Consider the following 26,905-nt stretch of genomic DNA (forward strand, 5'->3'; position numbering starts at 1 on the left):
ACAGGGTCAGGGGTTAGGGGATATGGTTATGGTTAGGGGTTAGTGGACAGGGTTAGGGGTCAGGGGTTAGGGGACATGGTTATGGTTAGGGGTTAGTAGACAGGGTCAGGGGTTAGGGGACATGGTTATGGTTAGGGGTTAGTGGACAGGGTCAGGGGTTAGGGGTTAGGGGACATGGTTATGGTTAGGGGACATGGTTATGGTTAGGGGTTAGTGGACAGGGTCAGGGGTTAGGGGTTAGGGGTCAGAGGTTAGGGGTTAGGGGACATGGTTATGGTTAAGGGGTTAGTGGACAGGGTTAGGGGTTAGTGGACAGGGTCAGGGGTTAGTGGACAGGGTCAGGGGTTAGTGGACAGGGTCAGGGGTCAGGGGACAGGGTCAGAGGTCAGGGGTTAGGGGACATGGTTATGGTTAGGGGTTAGTGGACAGGGTCAGGGGTTAGGGGACATGGTTATGGTTAGGGGTTAGTGGACAGGGTCAGGGGTTAGGGGTTAGTGGACAGGGTCAGGGGTTAGGGGACATGGTTATGGTTAGGGGTTAGTGGACAGGGTTAGGGGTTAGTGGACATGGTTATGGTTAGGGGTTATTGGACAGGGTCAGGGGTTAGGGGTTAGGGGACATGGTTATGGTTAGGGGTTAGTAGACAGGGTCAGGGGTTAGGGGTTAGGGGACATGGTTATGGTTAGGGGTTAGTGGACAGGGTTAGGGGTTAGTGGACATGGTTATGGTTAGGGGTTAGTGGACAGGGTCAGTGGTTAGGGGTTAGGGGACATGGTTATGGTTAGGGGTTAGTAGACAGGGTCAGGGGTTAGGGGTTAGGGGACATGGTTATGGTTAGGGGTTAGTGGACAGGGTCAGGGGTTAGGGGTTAGGGGACATGGTTATGGTTAGGGGACATGGTTATGGTTAGGGGTTAGTGGATAGGGTCAGGGGTTAGGGGTTAGGGGTCAGAGGTTAGGGGTTAGGGGACATGGTTATGGTTAGGGGTTAGTGGACAGGGTCAGGGGTTAGGGGTTAGGGGACATGGTTATGGTTAGGGGTTAGTGGACAGGGTCAGGGGTTAGGGGTTAGGGGTCAGAGGTTAGGGGTTAGGGGACATGGTTATGGTTAGGGGTTAGTAGACAGGGTCAGGGGTTAGGGTTAGGGGACATGGTTATGGTTAGGGGTTAGTGGACAGGGTTAGGGGTTAGTGGACAGGGTCAGGGGTTAGGGGTTAGTGGACAGGGTTAGGGGTTAGTGGACAGGGTCAGGGGTTAGGGGTTAGGGGACATGGTTATGGTTAGGGGTTAATGGACAGGGTTAGGGGTTAGTGGACAGGGTCAGGAGTTAGGGGTTAGTGGACAGGGTTAGGGGTTAGTGGACAGGGTCAGGAGTTAGGGGTTAGTGGACAGGGTCAGGGGTCAGGGGACAGGGTCAGAGGTCAGGGGTTAGGGGACATGGTTATGGTTAGGGGTTAGTGGACAGGGTCAGGGGTCAGGGATTAGGGGTTATGGTTAGGGATTAGTGGACAGGGTCAGGGGTCAGGGGTTAGGGGTTATGGTTATGGTTAGGGGTTAGTGGACAGGGTCAGGGGTCAGGGGTTAGGGGTTATGGTTAGGGGTTAGTGGACAGGGTCAGGGGTTAGGGGTTAGGGGTCAGAGGTTAGGGGTTAGGGGACATGGTTAGGGTTAGGGGTTAGTGGACAGGGTCAGGGGTTAGGGTTAGGGGACATGGTTATGGTTAGGGGTTAGTGGACAGGGTCAGGGGTTAGGGGTTAGGGGTCAGAGGTTAGGGGTTAGGGGACATGGTTATGGTTAGGGGTTAGTGGACAGGGTCAGGGGTTAGGGGTTAGGGGACATGGTTATGGTTAGGGGACATGGTTATGGTTAGGGGTTAGTGGACAGGGTCAGGGGTTAGGGGTCAGAGGTTAGGGGACATGGTTATGGTTAGGGGTTAGTGGACAGGGTTAGGGGTCAGGGGTTAGTGGACAGGGTTAGGGGTTAGGGGTTAGTGGACATGGTTATGGTTAGGGGACATGGTTATGGTTAGGGGTTAGTGGACAGGGTCAGGGGTTAGGGGTTAGGGGACATGGTTATGGTTAGGGGTTAGTGGACAGGGTCAGGGGTTAGGGGTTAGGGGACATGGTTATGGTTAGGGGACATGGTTATGGTTAGGGGTTAGTGGACAGGGTCAGGGGTTAGGGGTTAGGGGTCAGAGGTTAGGGGTTAGGGGACATGGTTATGGTTAGGGGTTAGTAGACAGGGTCAGGGGTTAGGGTTAGGGGACATGGTTATGGTTAGGGGTTAGTGGACAGGGTTAGGGGTTAGTGGACAGGGTCAGGGGTTAGGGGTTAGTGGACAGGGTTAGGGGTTAGTGGACAGGGTCAGGGGTTAGGGGTTAGGGGACATGGTTATGGTTAGGGGTTAATGGACAGGGTTAGGGGTTAGTGGACAGGGTCAGGAGTTAGGGGTTAGTGGACAGGGTTAGGGGTTAGTGGACAGGGTCAGGAGTTAGGGGTTAGTGGACAGGGTCAGGGGTCAGGGGACAGGGTCAGAGGTCAGGGGTTAGGGGACATGGTTATGGTTAGGGGTTAGTGGACAGGGTCAGGGGTCAGGGATTAGGGGTTATGGTTAGGGATTAGTGGACAGGGTCAGGGGTCAGGGGTTAGGGGTTATGGTTATGGTTAGGGGTTAGTGGACAGGGTCAGGGGTCAGGGGTTAGGGGTTATGGTTATGGTTAGGGGTTAGTGGACAGGGTCAGGGGTTAGGGGTTAGGGGTCAGAGGTTAGGGGTTAGGGGACATGGTTAGGGTTAGGGGTTAGTGGACAGGGTCAGGGGTTAGGGTTAGGGGACATGGTTATGGTTAGGGGTTAGTGGACAGGGTCAGGGGTTAGGGGTTAGGGGTCAGAGGTTAGGGGTTAGGGGACATGGTTATGGTTAGGGGTTAGTGGACAGGGTCAGGGGTTAGGGGTTAGGGGACATGGTTATGGTTAGGGGACATGGTTATGGTTAGGGGTTAGTGGACAGGGTCAGGGGTTAGGGGTCAGAGGTTAGGGGACATGGTTATGGTTAGGGGTTAGTGGACAGGGTTAGGGGTCAGGGGTTAGTGGACAGGGTTAGGGGTTAGGGGTTAGTGGACATGGTTATGGTTAGGGGACATGGTTATGGTTAGGGGTTAGTGGACAGGGTCAGGGGTTAGGGGTTAGGGGACATGGTTATGGTTAGGGGACATGGTTATGGTTAGGGGTTAGTGGACAGGGTCAGGGGTTAGGGGTTAGGGGTCAGAGGTTAGGGGTTAGGGGACATGGTTATGGTTAGGGGTTAGTGGACAGGGTCAGGGGTTAGTGGACAGGGTCAGGGGTCAGGGGACAGGGTCAGAGGTCAGGGGTTAGGGGACATGGTTATGGTTAGGGGTCAGTGGACAGGGTCAGGGGTTAGTGGACAGGGTCAGGGGTTAGGGGTTAGTGGACAGGGTTAGGGGTTAGTGGACAGGGTCAGGGGTTAGGGGTTAGGGGACATGGTTATGGTTAGGGGTTAATGGACAGGGTTAGGGGTTAGTGGACAGGGTCAGGAGTTAGGGGTTAGTGGACAGGGTTAGGGGTTAGTGGACAGGGTCAGGGGTCAGGGGACAGGGTCAGAGGTCAGGGGTTAGGGGACATGGTTATGGTTAGGGGTTAGTGGACAGGGTCAGGGGTCAGGGATTAGGGGTTATGGTTAGGGATTAGTGGACAGGGTCAGGGGTCAGGGGTTAGGGGTCATGGTTATGGTTAGGGGTTAGTGGACAGGGTCAGGGGTCAGGGGTTAGGGGTTATGGTTATGGTTAGGGGTTAGTGGACAGGGTCAGGGGTTAGGGGTCAGAGGTTAGGGGTTAGGGGACATGGTTAGGGTTAGGGGTTAGTGGACAGGGTCAGGGGTTAGGGTTAGGGGACATGGTTATGGTTAGGGGTTAGTGGACAGGGTCAGGGGTTAGGGGTTAGGGGTCAGAGGTTAGGGGTTAGGGGACATGGTTATGGTTAGGGGTTAGTGGACAGGGTCAGGGGTTAGGGGTTAGGGGACATGGTTATGGTTAGGGGACATGGTTATGGTTAGGGGTTAGTGGACAGGGTCAGGGGTTAGGGGTCAGAGGTTAGGGGACATGGTTATGGTTAGGGGTTAGTGGACAGGGTTAGGGGTCAGGGGTTAGTGGACAGGGTTAGGGGTTAGGGGTTAGTGGACATGGTTATGGTTAGGGGACATGGTTATGGTTAGGGGTTAGTGGACAGGGTCAGGGGTTAGGGGTTAGGGGACATGGTTATGGTTAGGGGACATGGTTATGGTTAGGGGTTAGTGGACAGGGTCAGGGGTTAGGGGTTAGGGGTCAGAGGTTAGGGGTTAGGGGACATGGTTATGGTTAGGGGTTAGTGGACAGGGTCAGGGGTTAGTGGACAGGGTCAGGGGTCAGGGGACAGGGTCAGAGGTCAGGGGTTAGGGGACATGGTTATGGTTAGGGGTTAGTGGACAGGGTCAGGGGTCAGGGGTTAGGGGACATGGTTATGGTTAGGGGTTAGTAGACAGGGTCAGAGGTCAGGGGTTAGGGGACATGGTTATGGTTAGGGGTTAGTGGACAGGGTCAGGGGTTAGGGGTTAGGGGACATGGTTATGGTCAGGGGTTAGTGGACAGGGTCAGGGGTTAGGGGACAGGGTCAGGGGTTAGGGGACATGGTTATGGTTAGGGGACATGGTTATGGTTAGGGGTTAGTGGACAGGGTCAGGGGTTAGGGGTCAGGGGTCAGGGGTTAGGGGTTAGGGGTTACGGACAGACATTATTATTATATTATTATATTCTTATAGTGTCAGTATAAAACATTTTAAATGTGTTCACCAGACTTACTTCCTTTGGAAATGTGCTGCTTTGTCCTGGTCCCCAGTCTGGTCCTGGAGAACACAGACACTGTTATATAACTAACCCTAACCCTAACCCTAACCCTAACCCTGGAGAACACAGACACCGTTATATAACTAACCCTAACCCTAACCCTAACCCTGGAGAACACAGACACTGTTATATAACTAACCCTAACCCTAACCCTGGAGAACACAGACACTGTTATATAACTAACCCTAACCCTAACCCTAACCCTAACCCTGGAGAACACAGACACTGTTATATAACTAACCCTAACCCTAACCCTGGAGAACACAGACACTGTTATATAACTAACCCTAACCCTAACCCTGGAGAACACAGACACTGTTATATAACTAACCCTAACCCTAACCCTGGAGAACACAGACACTGTTATATAACTAACCCTAACCCTAACCCTGGTCCCCAGTCTGGTCCTGGAGAACACAGACACTGTTATATAACTAACCCTAACCCTAACCCTGGAGAACACAGACACTGTTATATAACTAACCCTAACCCTAACCCTGGAGAACACAGACACTGTTATATAACTAACCCTAACCCTAACCCTAACCCTACACAGAGAACACAGACACTGTTATATAACTACAACTTACAGTTGGTTCCAAATGCTGTGGTGATAAAGTATGTGATACATTTTCACAACTCGTGGGTACAAAACTCAAAACAGATCATCAAAAAGGCAGTTGTTTCAAAACTCTGAGCACATTTTCTTTGGTGATAAAGTATGTGATACATTTTCACAAAACTCAAAACAGATCATCAAAAAGGCAGTTGTATAACACAAAATCATACAGTCACTTTTTCACTAAACTTAATCAGTGTTTCATCTAGATACATATATTATTATTATATACATATTCATAAAGTAATTTCACTTTACTTTTGGTATTATTCTCTTCTCATTTGTTAAAATAGATTTTACTGATACTTTAATCCAACTACAGATTTGGAAAACTACATAATTAAAATGTATGTCTGAAGAAAAAACATAAAATATGATATATACTGTAATGTACTTTTATGATGATACCTATTAAGATTTTACTTCACAGTAAGTAAAAAAAATTTATTGACAAGATCAGAGATGTACTGTATAAAGTAAATGTAGATGTCAAGGATCGGTAGGATAGTCAGTTTTAGGATCGGTAGGATAGTCAGTTTTAGGATCGGTAGGATAGTCAGTTTAACGAAGTCAAGGATCGGTAGGATAGTCAGTTTTAGGATCGGAAGGATAGTCAGTTTTAGGATCGGTAGGATAGTCAGTTTTAGGATCGGAAGGATAGTCAGTTTTAGGATCGGTAGGATAGTCAGTTTTAGGATCGGAAGGATAATCAGTTTTAGGATCGGTAGGATAGTCAGTTTTAGGATCGGTAGGATAGTCAGTTTTAGGATCGGTAGGATAGTCAGTTTTAGGATCGGAAGGATAGTCAGTTTTAGGATCGGTAGGATAGTCAGTTTTAGGATCGGTAGGATAGTCAGTTTTAGGATCGGTAGGATAGTCAGTTTTAGGATCGGTAGGATAGTTAGTTTTAGGATCGGTAGGATAGTCAGTTTTAGGATCGGAAGGATAGTCAGCTTTAGGATCGGTAGGATAGTCAGTTTTAGGATCGGAAGGATAATCAGTTTTAGGATCGGTAGGATAGTCAGTTTTAGGATCGGTATGATAGTCAGTTTTAGGATCGGTAGGATAGTCAGTTTAACGAAGTCAAGGATCGGTAGGATAGTCAGTTTTACGAGGGCATGTTTGGCAGCATGAGTGAAGGAGGCTATAGGAGAAATAGGAAGCCGATTCTAGATCTAACTTTTGATTGGAGATGCTTAATGTGAGTCTGGAAGGAGAGTTTACAGTCTAACCAGACACCTATAATAATTACTTTACACTATCCCAGGTATTCCTTAAAGAGGTGGGGTTTCAAGTGTCTCCGGAAGGTGGTCAGTGACTCCGCTGTCCTGGCGTCGTGGGGGAGCTTGTTCCACCATTGGGGTGCCAGAGCAGCGAATAGCTTTGACTGGGCTGAGCGGGAACAGAAATAAACAACCAGACAATAACAACCAGACAATAACAACCCCTCTAATCCCACTGCTACCATACACATCACGTATGTCTCAACCACACCCCCCTAATCCCACTGCTACCATACACATCATGTATGTCTCAACCACACCCCCTAATCCCACTGCTACCATACACACCATGTATGTCTCAACCACACCCCCCTAATCCCACTGCTACCATACACATCATGTATGTCTCAACCACACCCCCTAATCCCACTGCTACCATACACACCATGTATGTCTCAACCACACCCCCCTAATCCCACTGCTACCATACACACCATGTATGTCTCAACCACACCCCCCTAATCCCACTGCTACCATACACACCATGTATGTCTCAACCACACCCCCTAATCCCACTGCTACCATACACATCATGTATGTCTCAACCACACCCCCCTAATCCCACTGCTACCATACACACCATGTATGTCTCAACCACACCCCCTAATCCCACTGCTACCATACACATCATGTATGTCTCAACCACACCCCCCTAATCCCACTGCTACCATACACATCATGTATGTCTCAACCACACCCCCTAATCCCACTGCTACCATACACATCATGTATGTCTCAACCACACCCCCTAATCCCACTGCTACCATACACACCATGTATGTCTCAACCACACACCCCTAATCCCACTGCTACCATACACATCATGTATGTCTCAACCACACCCCCCTAATCCCACTGCTACCATACACATCATGTATGTCTCAACCACACCCCCCTAATCCCACTGCTACCATACACATCATGTATGTCTCAACCACACCCCCTAATCCCACTGCTACCATACACATCATGTATGTCTCAACCACACCCCCTAATCCCACTGCTACCATACACATCATGTATGTCTCAACCACCCCCCCCCTAATCCCACTGCTACCATACACATCATGTATGTCTCAACCACACCCCCTAATCCCACTGCTACCATACACATCATGTATGTCTCAACCACACCCCCTAATCCCACTGCTACCATAAACATCATGTATGTCTCAACCACACCCCCTAATCCCACTGCTACCATACACATCATGTATGTCTCAACCACACCCCCTAATCCCACTGCTACCATACACACCATGTATGTCTCAACCACACCCCCCTAATCCCACTGCTACCATACACACCATGTATGTCTCAACCACACCCCCTAATCCCACTGCTACCATACACATCATGTATGTCTCAACCACCCCCCCCTAATCCCACTGCTACCATACACATCATGTATGTCTCAACCACACCCCCCTAATCCCACTGCTACCATACACATCATGTATGTCTCAACCACACCCCCCTAATCCCACTGCTACCATACACATCATGTATGTCTCAACCACACCCCCCTAATCCCACTGCTACCATACACATCATGTATGTCTCAACCACACCCCCCTAATCCCACTGCTACCATACACATCATGTATGTCTCAACCACACCCCTAATCCCACTGCTACCATATACATCATGTATGTCTCAACCACACCCCCCTAATCCCACTGCTACCATACACATCATGTATGTCTCAACCACACCCCCCTAATCCCACTGCTACCATACACACCATGTATGTCTCAACCACACCCCCCTCATCCTTCATCCTCTGGAACTTTCCAGTCCTTGTAGCACTCTTTGCCATATGGCCTCAAATTGCACTGTTCTATTTTTCTCCGTAGCCCACACCTTTTCAATATTAAATAATAATACATTTGATTTGTAGTGATTCGTAGTGATGGAGGATCATTTGATTTCCAGGTTTTAAGTAGAAGTTTTTTCAAAATCATTGACGAGAAAAGTAACCCTCTAACTCCACTCTACCCCTCTAACTCCACTCTACCCTCTAACTCCACTCTACCCTCTAACTCCACTCTACCCTCCAACTCCACTCTACCCCTCCAACTCCACTCTACCCTCTAACTCCACTCTACCCCTCTAACTCCACTCTACCCTCTAACTCCACTCTACCCTCTAACTCCACTCTACCCTCTAACTCCACTCTACCCTCTAACTCCACTCTACCCTCTAACTCCACTCTACCCCTCTAACTCCACTCTACCCCTCTAACTCCACTCTACCCCTCTAACTCCACTCTACCCTCTAACTCCACTCTACCCTCTAACTCCACTCTACCCTCTAACTCCACTCTACCCCTCTAACTCCACTCTACCCCTCTAACTCCACTCTACCCTCTAACTCCACTCTACCCTCTAGCTCCACTCTACCCTCTAACTCCACTCTACCCTCTAACTCCACTCTACCCTCTAACTCCACTCTACCCCTCTAACTCCACTCTACCCCTCTAACTCCACTCTACCCCTCTAACTCCACTCTACCCCTCCAACTCCACTCTACCCCTCCAACTCCACTCTACCCCTCTAACTCCACTCTACCCTCTAACTCCACTCTACCCTCTAACTCCACTCTACCCTCTAACTCCACCCCTCTAACTCCACTCTACCCCTCCAACTCCACTCTACCCTCTAACTCCACTCTACCCCACCAACTCCACTCTACCCCTCTAACTCCACTCTACCCCTCCAACTCCACTCTACCCCTCTAACTCCACTCTACCCTCTAACTCCACTCTACCCTCTAACTCCACTCTACCCTCTAACTCCACTCTACCCTCTAACTCCACTCTACCCCTCTAACTCCACCCCCTCTAACTCCACTCTACCCTCTAACTCCACTCTACCCTCTAACTCCACTCTACCCTCTAACTCCACTCTACCCTCTAACTCCACTCTACCCTCTAACTCCACTCTACCCTCCAACTCCACTCTACCCTCTAACTCCACTCTACCCTCTAACTCCACTCTACCCTCTAACTCCACTCTACCCTCTAACTCCACTCTACCCCTCTAACTCCACTCTACCCTCTAACTCCACCCCTCTAACTCCACTCTACCCTCTAACTCCACTCTACCCCTCTAACTCCACCCCTCTAACTCCACTCTACCCTCTAACTCCACTCTACCCTCTAACTCCACTCTACCCTCTAACTCCACTCTACCCTCCAACTCCACTCTACCCCTCTAACTCCACCCCTCTAACTCCACTCTACCCTCTAACTCCACTCTACCCTCTAACTCCACTCTACCCTCTAACTCCACTCTACCCTCCAACTCCACTCTACCCCTCTAACTCCACCCCTCTAACTCCACTCTACCCCTCCAACTCCACTCTACCCTCTAACTCCACTCTACCCCTCTAACTCCACTCTACCCCTCTAACTCCACTCTACCCCTCTAACTCCACTCTACCCTCTAACTCCACTCTACCCCTCCAACTCCACTCTACCCTCTAACTCCACTCTACCCCTCTAACTCCACCCCCTCTAACTCCACTCTACCCTCTAACTCCACTCTACCCCTCTAACTCCACTCTACCCTCTAACTCCACTCTACCCCTCCAACTCCACTCTACCCTCTAACTCCACTCTACCCCTCTAACTCCACCCCTCTAACTCCACTCTACCCCTCCAACTCCACTCTACCCTCTAACTCCACTCTACCCCTCCAACTCCACTCTACCCTCTAACTCCACTCTACCCCTCTAACTCCACCCCTCTAACTCCACTCTACCCTCTAACTCCACTCTACCCTCCAACTCCACTCTACCCCTCTAACTCCACTCTACCCTCTAACTCTACTCTACCCTCTAACTCCACTCTACCCTCTAACTCCACTCTACCCTCTAACTCCACTCTACCCTCTAACTCCACTCTACCCTCCAACTCCACTCTACCCCTCTAACTCCACTCTACCCCTCTAACTCTACTCTACCCTCTAACTCCACTCTACCCTCTAACTCCACTCTACCCCTCTAACTCCACTCTACCCCTCTAACTCCACCCCTCTAACTCCACTCTACCCTCTAACTCCACTCTACACCTCTAACTCCACTCTACCCTCTAACTCCACTCTACCCTCTAACTCCACTCTACCCCTCTAACTCCACCCCTCTAACTCCACTCTACCCTCTAACTCCACTCTACCCCTCTAACTCCACCCCTCTAACTCCACTCTACCCTCTAACTCCACTCTACCCCTCTAACTCCACTCTACCCCTCTAACTCCACTCTACCCCTCTAACTCCACTCTACCCTCTAACTCCACTCTACCCCTCTAACTCCACCCCTCTAACTCCACTCTACCCCTCTAACTCCACTCTACCCCTCTAACTCCACTCTACCCTCTAACTCCACTCTACCCCTCTAACTCCACTCTACCCTCTAACTCCACTCTACCCCTCTAACTCCACTCTACCCCTCTAACTCCACTCTACCCCTCTAACTCCACTCTACCCCTCCAACTCCACTCTACCCCTCTAACTCCACTCTACCCTCTAACTCCACTCTACCCCTCCAACTCCACTCTACCCCTCCAACTCCACTCTACCCCTCCAACTCCACTCTACCCCTCCAACTCCACTCTACCCTCCAACTCCACTCTACCCCTCCAACTCCACTCTACCCCTCTAACTCCACTCTACCCCTCTAACTCCACTCTACCCTCTAACTCCACTCTACCCTCTAACTCCACTCTACCCCTCTAACTCCACTCTACCCCTCTAACTCCACTCTACCCCTCCAACTCCACTCTACCCCTCCAACTCCACTCTACCCTCTAACTCCACTCTACCCTCCAACTCCACTCTACCCCTCCAACTCCACTCTACCCCTCTAACTCCACTCTACCCTCTAACTCCACTCTACCCTCTAACTCCACTCTACCCCTCTAACTCCACTCTACCCCTCTAACTCCACTCTACCCCTCCAACTCCACTCTACCCTCTAACTCCACTCTACCCTCTAACTCCACTCCACCCCTCCAACTCCACTCTACCCCTCCAACTCCACTCTACCCCCTCTAACTCCACTCTACACCTCTAACTCCACTCTACCCCTCCAACTCCACTCTACCCTCCAACTCCACTCTACCCCTCCAACTCCACTCTACCCCTCTAACTCCACTCTACCCCTCTAACTCCACTCTACCCCTCCAACTCCACTCTACCCTCTAACTCCACTCTACCCCTCCAACTCCACTCTACCCCTCCAACTCCACTCTACCCCTCTAACTCCACTCTACCCCTCTAACTCCACTCTACCCCTCCAACTCCACTCTACCCCTCTAACTCCACTCTACCCTCTAACTCCACTCTACCCCTCCAACTCCACTCTACCCTCTAACTCCACTCTACCCTCTAACTCCACTCTACCCCTCTAACTCCACTCTACCCCTCTAACTCCACTCTACCCCTCTAACTCCACTCTACCCCTCCAACTCCACTCTACCCTCCAACTCCACTCTACCCTCTAACTCCACTCTACCCCTCTAACTCCACTCTACCCCTCTAACTCCACTCTACCCCTCTAACTCCACTCTACCCCTCTAACTCCACCCCTCTAACTCCACTCTACCCTCTAACTCCACTCTACCCCTCCAACTCCACTCTACCCTCCAACTCCACTCTACCCTCCAACTCCACTCTACCCCTCCAACTCTACTCTACCCTCTAACTCTACTCTACCCCTCTAACTCTACTCTACCCCTCTAACTCCACTCTACCCTCTAACTCCACTCTACCCTCTAACTCCACTCTACCCTCTAACTCCACTCTACCCCTCTAACTCCACTCTACCCTCCAACTCCACTCTACCCCTCCAACTCCACTCTACCCTCTAACTCCACTCTACCCTCTAACTCCACTCTACCCCTCCAACTCCACTCTACCCCTCCAACTCCACTCTACCCCTCTAACTCCACTCTACCCCTCTAACTCCACTCTACCCTCTAACTCCACTCTACCCCTCTAACTCCACTCTACCCTCTAACTCCACTCTACCCTCTAACTCCACTCTACCCCTCTAACTCCACTCTACCCCTCTAACTCCACTCTACCCCTCCAACTCCACTCTACCCCTCCAACTCCACTCTACCCCTCCAACTCCACTCTACCCCTCCAACTCCACTCTACCCCTCCAACTCCACTCTACCCCTCCAACTCCACTCTACCCCTCCAACTCCACTCTACCCTCTAACTCCACTCTACCCCTCTAACTCCACTCTACCCCTCTAACTCCACTCTACCCTCCAACTCCACTCTACCCCTCCAACTCCACTCTACCCTCCAACTCCACTCTACCCTCTAACTCCACTCTACCCCTCTAACTCCACTCTACCCCTCTAACTCCACTCTACCCCTCTAACTCCACTCTACCCCTCTAACTCCACTCTACCCCTCCAACTCCACTCTACCCCTCCAACTCCACTCTACCCCTCCAACTCCACTCTACCCCTCCAACTCCACTCTACCCCTCCAACTCCACTCTACCCTCTAACTCCACTCTACCCTCCAACTCCACTCTACCCCTCCAACTCCACTCTACCCCTCCAACTCCACTCTACCCCTCCAACTCCACTCTACCCCTCCAACTCCACTCTACCCCTCCAACTCCACTCTACCCTCCAACTCCACTCTACCCTCTAACTCCACTCTACCCCTCCAACTCCACTCTACCCCTCCAACTCCACTCTACCCCTCTAACTCCACTCTACCCCTCTAACTCCACTCTACCCTCTAACTCCACTCTACCCTCTAACTCCACCCTACCCTCTAACTCCACCCCTCCAACTCCACTCTACCCCTCCAACTCCACTCTACCCCTCTAACTCCACTCTACCCTCCAACTCCACTCTACCCCTCCAACTCCACTCTACCCTCTAACTCCACTCTACCCTCTAACTCCACTCTATCCTCTAACTCCACTCTACCCCTCCAACTCCACTCTACCCCTCCAACTCCACTCTACCCTCTAACTCCACTCTACCCCTCCAACTCCACTCTACCCCTCCAACTCCACTCTACCCCTCCAACTCCACTCTACCCCTCCAACTCCACTCTACCCCTCCAACTCCACTCTACCCCTCCAACTCCACTCTACCCCTCCAACTCCACTCTACCCCTCCAACTCCACTCTACCCCTCCAACTCCACTCTACCCCTCTAACTCCACTCTACCCCTCTAACTCCACTCTACCCCTCTAACTCCACTCTACCCCTCTAACTCCACTCTACCCCTCTAACTCCTCTACCCTCTAACTCCACTCTACCCTCTAACTCCACTCTACCCCTCTAACTCCACTCTACCCCTCTAACTCCACTCTACCCCTCTAACTCCACTCTACCCCTCTAACTCCACTCTACCCTCTAACTCCACTCTACCCTCTAACTCCACTCTACCCCTCTAACTCCACTCTACCCCTCTAACTCCACTCTACCCTCTAACTCCACTCTACCCCTCTAACTCCACTCTACCCCTCTAACTCCACTCTACCCTCTAACTCCACTCTACCCTCTAACTCCACCCCTCCAACTCCACTCTACCCTCTAACTCCACTCTACCCTCTAACTCCACTCTACCCCTCTAACTCCACTCTACCCCTCTAACTCCACTCTACCCCTCTAACTCCACTCTACCCCTCTAACTCCACTCTACCCTCTAACTCCACTCTACCCTCTAACTCCACCCCTCCAACTCCACTCTACCCTCCAACTCCACTCTACCCCTCCAACTCCACTCTACCCTCTAACTCCACTCTACCCTCTAACTCCACTCTACCCTCTAACTCCACTCTACCCCTCCAACTCCACTCTACCCCTCCAACTCCACTCTACCCTCTAACTCCACTCTACCCCTCCAACTCCACTCTACCCCTCCAACTCCACTCTACCCCTCCAACTCCACTCTACCCCTCCAACTCCACTCTACCCCTCCAACTCCACTCTACCCTCTAACTCCACTCTACCCCTCTAACTCCACTCTACCCCTCTAACTCCACTCTACCCTCTAACTCCACTCTACCCCTCTAACTCCACTCTACCCCTCTAACTCCACTCTACCCTCTAACTCCACTCTACCCCTCTAACTCCACTCTACCCTCTAACTCCACTCTACCCTCTAACTCCACTCTACCCTCTAACTCCACTCTACCCTCTAACTCCACTCTACCCTCTAACTCCACTCTACCCCTCTAACTCCACTCTACCCCTCTAACTCCACCCCTCTAACTCCACTCTACCCCTCTAACTCCACTCTACCCTCTAACTCCACTCTACCCTCTAACTCCACTCTACCCTCTAACTCCACTCTACCCCTCTAACTCCACTCTACCCCTCTAACTCCACCCCTCTAACTCCACTCTACCCTCTAACTCCACTCTACCCTCTAACTCCACTCTACCCTCTAACTCCACTCTACCCTCCAACTCCACTCTACCCTCTAACTCCACTCTACCCTCTAACTCCACTCTACCCTCTAACTCCACTCTACCCCTCCAACTCCACTCTACCCCTCCAACTCCACTCTACCCCTCCAACTCCACTCTACCCTCTAACTCCACTCTACCCCTCCAACTCCACTCTACCCCTCCAACTCCACTCTACCCCTCCAACTCCACTCTACCCCTCCAACTCCACTCTACCCCTCCAACTCCACTCTACCCCTCCAACTCCACTCTACCCCTCCAACTCCACTCTACCCCTCCAACTCCACTCTACCCCCCAACTCCACTCTACCCCTCCAATTCCACTCTACCCCTCCAACTCCACTCTACCCCTCCAACTCCACCCCTCCAACTCCACTCTACCCTCTAACTCCACTCTACCCCTCTAACTCCACTCTACCCCTCTAACTCCACTCTACCCCTCTAACTCCACTCTACCCCTCTAACTCCACTCTACCCCTCTAACTCCACTCTACCCCTCTAACTCCACTCTACCCCTCTAACTCCACTCTACCCCTCTAACTCCACTCTACCCCTCTAACTCCACTCTACCCCTCTAACTCCACTCTACCCCTCTAACTCCACTCTACCCTCTAACTCCACTCTACCCTCTAACTCCACTCTACCCTCTAACTCCACTCTACCCCTCTAACTCCACTCTACCCCTCTAACTCCACCCCTCTAACTCCACTCTACCCTCTAACTCCACTCTACCCCTCCAACTCCACTCTACCCCTCCAACTCCACTCTACCCCTCCAACTCCACTCTACCCCTCCAACTCCACTCTACCCCTCCAACTCCACTCTACCCTCTAACTCCACTCTACCCCTCCAACTCCACTCTACCCCTCCAACTCCACTCTACCCCTCCAACTCCACTCTACCCCTCCAACTCCAATCTACCCCTCCAACTCCAATCTACCCCTCCAACTCCACTCTACCCCTCCAACTCCACTCTACCCTCTAACTCCACTCTACCCTCTAACTCCACTCTACCCCTCTAACTCCACTCTACCCCTCTAACTCCACTCTACCCTCTAACTCCACTCTACCCCTCTAACTCCACTCTACCCCTCTAACTCCACTCTACCCCTCTAACTCCACTCTACCCTCTAACTCCACTCTACCCTCTAACTCCACTCTACCCCTCTAACTCCACTCTACCCCTCTAACTCCACTCTACCCCTCTAACTCCACTCTACCCTCTAACTCCACTCTACCCTCTAACTCCACTCTACCCCTCTAACTCCACTCTACCCCTCTAACTCCACTCTACCCCTCTAACTCCACTCTACCCCTCTAACTCCACTCTACCCCTCTAACTCCACTCTACCCTCTAACTCCACTCTACCCTCTAACTCCACTCTACCCCTCTAACTCCACTCTACCCCTCTAACTCCACTCTACCCCTCTAACTCCACTCTACCCCTCTAACTCCACTCTACCCCTCTAACTCCACTCTACCCTCTAACTCCACTCTACCCCTCTAACTCCACTCTACCCCTCTAACTCCACTCTACCCTCTAACTCCACTCTACCCCTCTAACTCCACTCTACCCTCTAACTCCACTCTACCCTCTAACTCCACTCTACCCTCCAACTCCACTCTACCCTCTAACTCCACTCTACCCTCTAACTCCACTCTACCCCTCCAACTCCACTCTACCCCTCCAACTCCACTCTACCCCTCCAACTCCACTCTACCCCTCCAACTCCACTCTACCCTCTAACTCCACTCTACCCCTCCAACTCCACCCCTCCAACTCCACTCTACCCCTGGGGGGGGTCACAACCTCTGGAACCCCCACTACCCTCCACTCTACCCCTCCAACTCCACTACCCTCCAACTCCACCCCTCCAACCCCACCCTCCCACTCCACCCACCCTCTAACTCTACCCAACCCTCACTCTACCCCTCCAACTCCACTCTACCCCTCTAACTCCACTCTACCCTCTAACTCCACTCTACCCCTCTAACTCCACTCTACCCTCTAACTCCACTCTACCCTCTAACTCCACTCTACCCTCTAACTCCACTCTACCTTCTAACTCCACTCTACCCCTCTAACTCCACTCTACCCCTCTAACTCCACTCTACCCCTCTAACTCCACTCTACCCTCTAACTCCACTCTACCCTCTAACTCCACTCTACCTTCTAACTCCACTCTACCCCTCTAACTCCACTCTACCCCTCTAACTCCACTCTACCCCTCTAACTCCACTCTACCCCTCTAACTCCACTCTACCCCTCTAACTCCACTCTACCCTCTAACTCCACTCTACCCCTCCAACTCCACTCTACCCCTCCAACTCCACTCTACCCCTCTAACTCCACTCTACCCCTCTAACTCCACTCTACCCCTCTAACTCCACTCTACCCCTCTAACTCCACTCTACCCCTCTAACTCCACTCTACCCCTCTAACTCCACTCTACCCCTCTAACTCCACTCTACCCCTCCAACTCCACTCTACCCCTCCAACTCCACTCTACCCCTCTAACTCCACTCTACCCCTCCAACTCCACTCTACCCTCTAACTCCACTCTACCCCTCTAACTCCACTCTACCCCTCTAACTCCACTCTACCCCTCTAACTCCACTCTACCCCTCTAACTCCACTCTACCCTCTAACTCCACTCTACCCTCTAACTCCACTCTACCCTCTAACTCCACTCTACCCTCCAACTCCACTCTACCCTCTAACTCCACTCTACCCTCTAACTCCACTCTACCCCTCCAACTCCACTCTACCCCTCCAACTCCACTCTACCCCTCCAACTCCACTCTACCCCTCCAACTCCACTCTACCCTCTAACTCCACTCTACCCCTCCAACTCCACCCCTCCAACTCCACTCTACCCCTCCAACTCCACTCTACCCCTCCAACTCCACTCTACCCCTCCAACTCCACTCTACCCCTCCAACTCCACTCTACCCCTCCAACTCCACCCCTCCAACTCCACTCTACCCCTCCAACTCCACTCTACCCCTCTAACTCCACTCTACCCCTCTAACTCCACTCTACCCCTCCAACTCCACTCTACCCCTCCAACTCCACTCTACCCCTCTAACTCCACTCTACCCCTCTAACTCCACTCTACCCTCTAACTCCACTCTACCCTCTAACTCCACTCTACCCTCTAACTCCACTCTACCTTCTAACTCCACTCTACCCCTCTAACTCCACTCTACCCCTCTAACTCCACTCTACCCCTCTAACTCCACTCTACCCCTCTAACTCCACTCTACCCCTCTAACTCCACTCTACCCCTCTAACTCCACTCTACCCCTCTAACTCCACTCTACCCTCTAACTCTAAAGGATGGCCCACCCTAGGGCGGTGGCGGTCGTGACATTTCGGTAATTGACCGTTAATTAACATAAACACATTTAGCATCTCCTGGCTTCCACACACAGCCTACAAGCCACTGATGCAGACCTTTGGAACATCTACATTTTAAGTCTAATAAATCCATGTAATGTAGCTTACACCATCAAATCCATTATTTATTATAGACAGGTCTAATGAAAGATGATATGAAGAAAATGTAGTCTATTTCAGAAGAACAGAATAACATATTCTGAGTTGTCCTTATGTTAGGTCCTGATCTGGCTATGCCATGTGGCTGTGGGCTACACTAGTTCATTTAGCAGACAAGATTTGCTTAGAATTCCGTGGCATTATTTTATATTATTTTATAGTATTGTAACGACCCGGTATTGTGTTCTGTGTTCGTGGGTGTGTTATCGTTCTCATGGGTGCTAGCAGGGGTTAAATATGGACAGATGGAAAGGTTGGGGGGGTGTGATGGGTAATCCTGCGGGGTTTTGGAATGCTTAAATAGGGGTTACGGTCTCATCTCTCTCTCTTCTGTTCGGGACCCTTAACTTGACATGTTATATTTGTGTACGTTCGAGGTTTAGCGACGTGGGCTGTGGCCTGAACAATAGCCCATTCAGGAATAAACCTGTGTTCTGCCTGTACACCTGGTGCCCGTCTCTCTTTTACTTTTTGACCCAGCTGGGTCATTACATTGGTGTCAGAAGTGCTTTCGAACAACGGGATAGATCGAGATTAGGCGAGTTAGCTGTTTCAGTATAGGCCGTGGTTAGCTTTAGCGTGACTCGCATCTACGGTCATGATGATCGGGGCGAGGCGGAAAATTAAGGAAGAGTCGGACGAAGTGTCTGTTGTGGGCTCGGGTGTACCCGGTCGGGAGGGTCAGGCGACGACGGCTGTAGAAGAGCTGGAGAGCCACATGGCGGAAGTTAAATTGTCAGTCAGCAAGATGGCAGAACGGGCGGGTTTTCCTTCATACCGCTCGACCAGAACAGACGTCACAGCGACGGAGATATCGACGTCACCGCGTGCGGAAATGGCTGGGCCTCCTTATGTAACCAGAGATGGCAGCGCCCTATTGCCATTAGCCACGGTAGCGGCTAAACTTCCAAAGTTCAATGGACAAGGTAAATGGGACGTTTTTTTCACTCAATTCGAGTTGTTGGCTAGAGCCGGGAGGTGGTCTGACGAGACGAAAGGGTTACAGCTTGCCCTGAGCCTGGCAGAGGAAGCGTCGGAATGCCTGCTAACGCTAGCCCCGGACGAGAGGGGCGACTACGGTGCGCTAGTGGAGGCATTGGGGGGCCGTTTCGGCAGCGATGCACAGCCCAACATGCTGCGGATTGAACTGAGTAACAAAAAGAGACTTCTGGGGGAATCATTAAAGGCGTTGGCAAGTGATATTCTGAGCCTGACCAGGCGGGCTTATGCAACTATGCCGATTGGGGTGCAAGACGAGCTGGCACGGGACAGTTTTATTAGACCGCTCTCCCCCACCGAACTGGGTAAGCATGTTCAGATGTCGGACCCAGCATCTCTGCGGGCTGCAGTGGAGATAGCCAGGAAGAGGGAGCTGATCTGGGGTGAGGGAGTGAGAGTGGAGGTTGCCAGTCAACCAGAGGTGAGAGCAGCGGCGGCCGGGGTGCCGGGGATCACCAAACCAGAGTGGGTCGACGAGTTGGGCGGGTTAGTCAAGACCGCTTCGCTTGTCATTGAGAGGGGCTCCAGACAACATTGCAGTGTCAGCTCAACTCCCATTGTCTGCTGGGGTTGTGGCCAGCCTGGCCACATTCAGCGGGAGTGTGGCAGATTCTCCCGTCACCAGGGAAATGACAGCGGGTTCTCGTGCAGGGGGCAGCGCAGGTCCACCCCCCCGCCCCCGAACCCACAGTAAGCAGAAGAGGTACCCAGCAGCGCAGGCAAGAGGGTGGGGACCTGCTTCCCCAGGGTGTAGCTGCCACCGTGTTTCCTAGTCCGGTAGTTGTGGTGGGACGTACCACCATTGGGGACTTCTGCAATGTCATCATCAAGGTAGAGGGGGTGGAATGTTTGGCCCTGGTCGACACGGGCTCTACAGTAACCCTGGTGAGACCAGACATACTACCTGTTGGGGTGCGGGTGGAGCCGACCCTTGTCCAGCTACGGACTGTCACGGGGGAGCTAGCCCCCATGTTAGGGAAGTGTCGGTTGTCTGTGACTGTGGGGGGGAGAACTGTGGGGTGTCCGGAGTGGGTAGCAGCGGTACAGGACCCCTGTATACTGGGAATGGACTTTTTGAAAAACTGTGGGGCTCAGTTGGACTTAGCTTCGGGCACTTTGAGGCTGTCGGGGGGGCCCACAGTGGGAATGTCGCCTTCGGGAGGGCCAGCAGGGGGCAGGGCTGTCACTCCGTCTTCCTCCAAGCTTGCCGAAACTCCACTGGTCGTCCCGGCTGCTCCCTTGGTCGTTGTGCCATCCCAGCAGCTGTCTCCGGCGGCAACGACCTTCACTCCCCATAATGGTGCAAGCACAGGCAGCCCCGCTGGTTGGAGGAGCTGCAACCCTACGACTTCCAGGTGGAGCACAGGGCTGGCCTTCGCCACAGCAATGCAGACGCCTTGTCCCGCCGCCCGTGTGCTGAGGACGGCTGTGGGTACTGCGCCAAACGGGTGGAGCGAGAGAGGGAACTGTGCATGGAGGAGGGAGTCACCGCCACGGTGAGTCAGCTGAGGGTGACAGAGTGCCAGGAGCTTGAGGCTGTGGACGTCGGGGAGTGGAGGCGTCGCCAGGAGGAGGACGCAGAGCTGCGTCCTGTGCTGGGGTGGGTGGAAGAGAGAAGACGACCGCCGTGGGGGGAAGTAGCCCCTCTATCACCAGTCACCAAAGGACTGTGGGCTACATTCTCAGTCCTTAGAGTGGCTGAGGGAGTGCTCCAGAGGGAGTGGAAAAAGCCAGCTACTGGAGAAATTACATGGCAGGTAGTGGTTCCCAAAAGGCTGCAAGGGAGCGTGTTACAGCAGCTTCACGGGGGAGTAGGCGCAGGGCATTTTGGGTTCTCCAAAACGTTAAAGCGCGTACGTAAAGGCTTCTATTGGGCCAGGCACAGGAGGGATGTGGAGGACTTTTGCAGGCAGTGCGACGAGTGTGCTGCTAAGAAAGGACCTCCAGGTCAGTCACACGCCCTCCTACAACAATTCCCAGTAGGGGAGCCCATGGAGAGACTGGGGGTAGACATAGTTGGACCGTTTCCAACCACAGACAGCGCAGATGCGGCTATTCTGTGTTGAGCAGTTAACAAAGAAACAGGTCCTCCTATATGCTTAATTTAGAGTTATTAATGTAACTTTAGTTGTGATACAAATGTTGGGCTATATGTTTTGTTTTTTATACATTCTATGGCTGCATGATGCGACTCTAATGATGATTTGAAAAACGTTTCATGAAAGGCATGAGCTCTGCTTTGTATATTGCGCAGGCTGCACACACTTCATCAGTCTCTCATTCACAATTTGCCTCGAATTTCCCGGCGGCATCCCCTTTGTGTGGCCATAATCCCCCTAAAAACATCCATGACTTTTGCGGCCAATGGCTGTTGTGCCCTTGGCCCGGAGTGCTGCGTTGTGCCCTTCTCCCTGAGTGCTGCGCGCTCCGAAGCACCTCTCATCACATGGCTCTCCATCATCGGGTCTTTCTCACAGGCTACAAGTGAAGAAAGACACTTCGGGGACGCAACTTCACGTGTCCTTATCCAATTCCAAGGTGCATATTGAAGATATTGGAAGAACTGTCCACATTTACTTTTCATCAGCCAACAAGATGAGTAGGCCTAACGAACAGCAAAAGCACTAGCCTGTCAATCTACTTTCCCCCATAGTACAAAAGTTGACCTATTCTGTGCGAGAAATCAATATTCCAAACATAGTCTGGGACAGTTGTTGGATGCGATAGATCCCAAATTAATACAACCACTAGCATCAAAAAAACTTTAAGCAATGAGCCTGACGCAACAGATGAGAACGTTTTGCTTAAAATGTTGATAAACTATTAGGCTATTTCTTCACATTATAAGCACAGCAATGCGCACACGGCAGTAGGCTATAAGCATGAATGTTCCATTAGCAGGAAAACAGCATTCTCAAAAGTGACCACAAATGTGATTATGCATGTAATGCTTTTATTATAAAGGTGCAGTTTTTATGGTGAAAATGATCTTCCCAAACTTGAAACTCACTCGCTGCGTATGTATGCAAGTTAGGCTCTACACCCGTTGTAAAGCGGATTAATGTGGTTGATTTTAATAAAATATTTGGCTACTATAGTTGTGATACAAACCTTATCAGAACATATAGGCCTATGGGCTAGGCTACATGAAGTGTGTGACTATGATTCGAAAAAGTTGCCAAAAAAGCATGTGCTGTTTGCCTTAAGCTGGGCATCATTCACAAGTGATAGGCTAATATTGTCACCCCCCCCCCCCCATCACAGTATTCTTTATTTAATCTTGTCTTGAAACAGGGGCAGGGGGAAAAAATACATGTCATCTATGCATATAAATAGCAAATGGAGGACACTTTTCCTGTGGTTCATTTTCATGCCAGCCAGGTAGGCTATACTCCTGTTGTAAAGAGAAGCAATGTGCTTAATATTAGGAAAGTTGAGAAATAAATATAGTAGGCCTAGCCTATAGAAAGCTGATGGGATCCTCCTCTTTTTAATAGAGGCCATCACTCTGTTTTCTCACACAATTGCATATCCTATAGAAATGTTGCGCAACATGAGTTTATGGACTCTCATTAAGTATTTGATTAGATTTTAGATTACATTTGCATTGATGTCAGAGTGATTAGTGGAACAATAGAGTGCTGAGTACCAGGCAGTTAGCTAGTTTGGTAGGCTACTAATGACCAAGCCTAATTACCGTGACTAAAAGGTCACATGGAATTTGACTGCCATCATGACTTGGTAATACGGTCACTGTAACAGCCCTAGTCCACCCCATTGGGTATCTCACCGCCCCCTCATATGCCATGTCTTGAAATATGCAGATAGACAGATTAAAAGTAAATGTACATTGTAAAACGTCTAACTTTTGGACTTTATAGCACTCCGAGAACACATTAACTATTGAGTCCTTGTTATTTTTACACTGAAGACATGACTCTGACGTTGTGCTGTAGAATTTGGGAATTTTGTTAGTTTATACTGGATCAAGCGTACATTTTCGTTAACTGTAATTTTGTTAGTTCTGTTACAACACTCCCTCCATCTTGTGCCAACATCAGTTATTTTTAGTCTTGATTCCAGTAGTTTATATTTGTTTCTAATTGTCACGATCGTCGGTGAGAGAGGAGGACCAAGGCGCAGCGTTGAAGGCGAACATATTTATTATATTAATGATCACACGATCAAAACAACAAAACGATGACGTGACAGTCAATGGTAAACACAAACCAAATACGAACAAGAAACCACAATGAATGAGTGCCAAACGGCTACCTAAGTATGACTCCCAATCAGAGACAACGAGCTACAGCCGTCTCTGATTGGGAGCCACCCTGGCCAACATAGATCTACAAAACCAGAAAGTGAAACCTAGAACACACATAGACTATACACACCCTGGCTCAACATATTAGAGTCCCCAGAGCCAGGGCGTGACAGTACCCCCCCCTAAAGGCGCGGACTCCGACCGCGCCCACCAAACACCACAGGGGAGGGACCGGGTGGGCACTCCGCTTAGGCGGCGGATCCGGCTCCGGGCCTGATCCCCGCTCCCTCTCCAACCCCCCAAAGTACCCCTGGTCCGGTCTGGCCCCGCTGGCCGGAGCTGGACTGCACACTGGTGGAGCGGATTGCTCTAGCTCCGGCATGAAGCATCTGACCGGTGCCGGACCAGCCACCGGTGGAACAGGCACGGGCCGTGCCGGACTGACGACGCACACCACTGGCTTGGTGTGGGGAGCAGGAGCGGGCCGAGCCGGGCTGTCGAAGCGCACCACTGACTTGGTGCGGAGAGCAGGAACGGGTCGAGCCGGGCTGACGAAGCGCACCACTGACTTGGTGCGGGGAGCAGGAACGGGCCGAGCCGGGCTGACGAAGCGCACCACTGACTTGGGGCGGGGAGCAGGAACGGGCCGAGCCGGGCTGACGAAGCGCACCACTGACTTGGTGCGGGGAGCAGGAACGGGCCGAGCCGGGCTGACGAAGCGCACCACTGACTTGGTGCGGGGAGCAGGAACGGGCCGAGCCGGGCTGACGAAGCGCACCACTGACTTGGTGCGGGGAGCAGGAACGGGCCGAGCCGGGCTGACGAAGCGCACCACTGACTTGGTGCGGGGAGCAGGAACAGGCCGGACCGTACTGGGGACACACACCACTGGTCCTACGCAGGGATCTGGAATGGGCCGGACCGGACTGGTAACACACCCCAGTACCTCTCGCCGTGCCTCTACACCTTCCACCCCCTCTTCGACCAGTGGCCCCCGTAACCTGGCGGCCTCCTCTGCCAATCCGCTGGGCCGCTCTGCCGCGGTCTCCTGCTGGCCCGTCGTCCACGGCGTTAGCCCCCCCCCTAAAAAATTTCTGGGCGTCTCTCCTACCCGTGGACCAGGTCTCCATGTCCCTCGCCAGCCTTTCGCCCTTCTGCCACAATGTCAAGCCTGATCCTCTGTAGCTCAACTGGTAGAGCACGGCGCTTGTAACGCCAAGGTAGTGGGTTCGATCCCCGGGACCACCCATACACAAAAATGTATGCACGCATGACTGTAAGTCGCTTTGGATAAAAGCGTCTGCTAAATGGCATATTATTATTATTATTATTAAGCCCTTCTCTTCCTCACTCGGCTTGACCCAGTCGAGGAGGCGAAGGAGATCTGCTAGGGATCTCCCTGGTGATGGCTCCTGGACACGCTGCTTGGTCAAATCTTGGTGGTTTCTTCTGTCGCGATCGTCGGTGAGAGAGGAGGACCAAGGCGCAGCGTTGAAGGCGAACATATTTATTATATTAATGATCACACGATCAAAACAACAAAACGATGACGTGACAGTCAATGGTAAACACAAACCAAATACGAACAAGAAACCACAATGAATGAGTGCCAAACGGCTACCTAAGTATGACTCCCAATCAGAGACAACGAGCTACAGCCGTCTCTGATTGGGAGCCACCCTGGCCAACATAGATCTACAAAACCAGAAAGTGAAACCTAGAACACACATAGACTATACACACCCTGGCTCAACATATTAGAGTCCCCAGAGCCAGGGCGTGACAGTACCCCCCCCTAAAGGCGCGGACTCCGACCGCGCCCACCAAACACCACAGGGGAGGGACCGGGTGGGCACTCCGCTTAGGCGGCGGATCCGGCTCCGGGCCTGATCCCCGCTCCCTCTCCAACCCCCCAAAGTACCCCTGGTCCGGTCTGGCCCCGCTGGCCGGAGCTGGACTGCACACTGGTGGAGCGGATTGCTCTAGCTCCGGCATGAAGCATCTGACCGGTGCCGGACCAGCCACCGGTGGAACAGGCACGGGCCGTGCCGGACTGACGACGCACACCACTGGCTTGGTGTGGGGAGCAGGAGCGGGCCGAGCCGGGCTGTCGAAGCGCACCACTGACTTGGTGCGGAGAGCAGGAACGGGCCGAGCCGGGCTGACGAAGCGCACCACTGACTTGGTGCGGGGAGCAGGAACGGGCCGAGCCGGGCTGACGAAGCGCACCACTGACTTGGGGCGGGGAGCAGGAACGGGCCGAGCCGGGCTGACGAAGCGCACCACTGACTTGGTGCGGGGAGCAGGAACGGGCCGAGCCGGGCTGACGAAGCGCACCACTGACTTGGTGCGGGGAGCAGGAACGGGCCGAGCCGGGCTGACGAAGCGCACCACTGACTTGGTGCGGGGAGCAGGAACGGGCCGAGCCGGGCTGACGAAGCGCACCACTGACTTGGTGCGGGGAGCAGGAACAGGCCGGACCGTACTGGGGACACACACCACTGGTCCTACGCAGGGATCTGGAATGGGCCGGACCGGACTGGTAACACACCCCAGTACCTCTCGCCGTGCCTCTACACCTTCCACCCCCTCTTCGACCAGTGGCCCCCGTAACCTGGCGGCCTCCTCTGCCAATCCGCTGGGCCGCTCTGCCGCGGTCTCCTGCTGGCCCGTCGTCCACGGCGTTAGCCCCCCCCCTAAAAAATTTCTGGGCGTCTCTCCTACCCGTGGACCAGGTCTCCATGTCCCTCGCCAGCCTTTCGCCCTTCTGCCACAATGTCAAGCCTGATCCTCTGTAGCTCAACTGGTAGAGCACGGCGCTTGTAACGCCA

The 26,905-nt window shown here is 52.2% G+C and overlaps 1 protein-coding gene across 1 annotated transcript in view; it reads right to left on the bottom strand.

The window, feature by feature from the left end:
- lad1 (ladinin) overlaps window positions 1-26,905 on the bottom strand; it is a gene marked incomplete at its 5' end in the record, with an annotated part of 105,115 nt that overhangs the window by 24,516 nt on the left and 53,694 nt on the right. Inside the window, one exon of the mRNA XM_084197551.1 lies at window positions 4,849-4,892. Coding sequence (XP_084053677.1) covers window positions 4,849-4,892 — 44 coding nt within the window. The remainder of the gene's footprint in view (window positions 1-4,848; window positions 4,893-26,905) is intronic.

The sequence above is a fragment of the Coregonus lavaretus genome, assembly GCF_964263955.1.
Source record: "Coregonus lavaretus genome assembly, contig: HAP1_SCAFFOLD_749, whole genome shotgun sequence".
Taxonomy (NCBI): Eukaryota; Metazoa; Chordata; class Actinopteri; order Salmoniformes; family Salmonidae; genus Coregonus; species Coregonus lavaretus.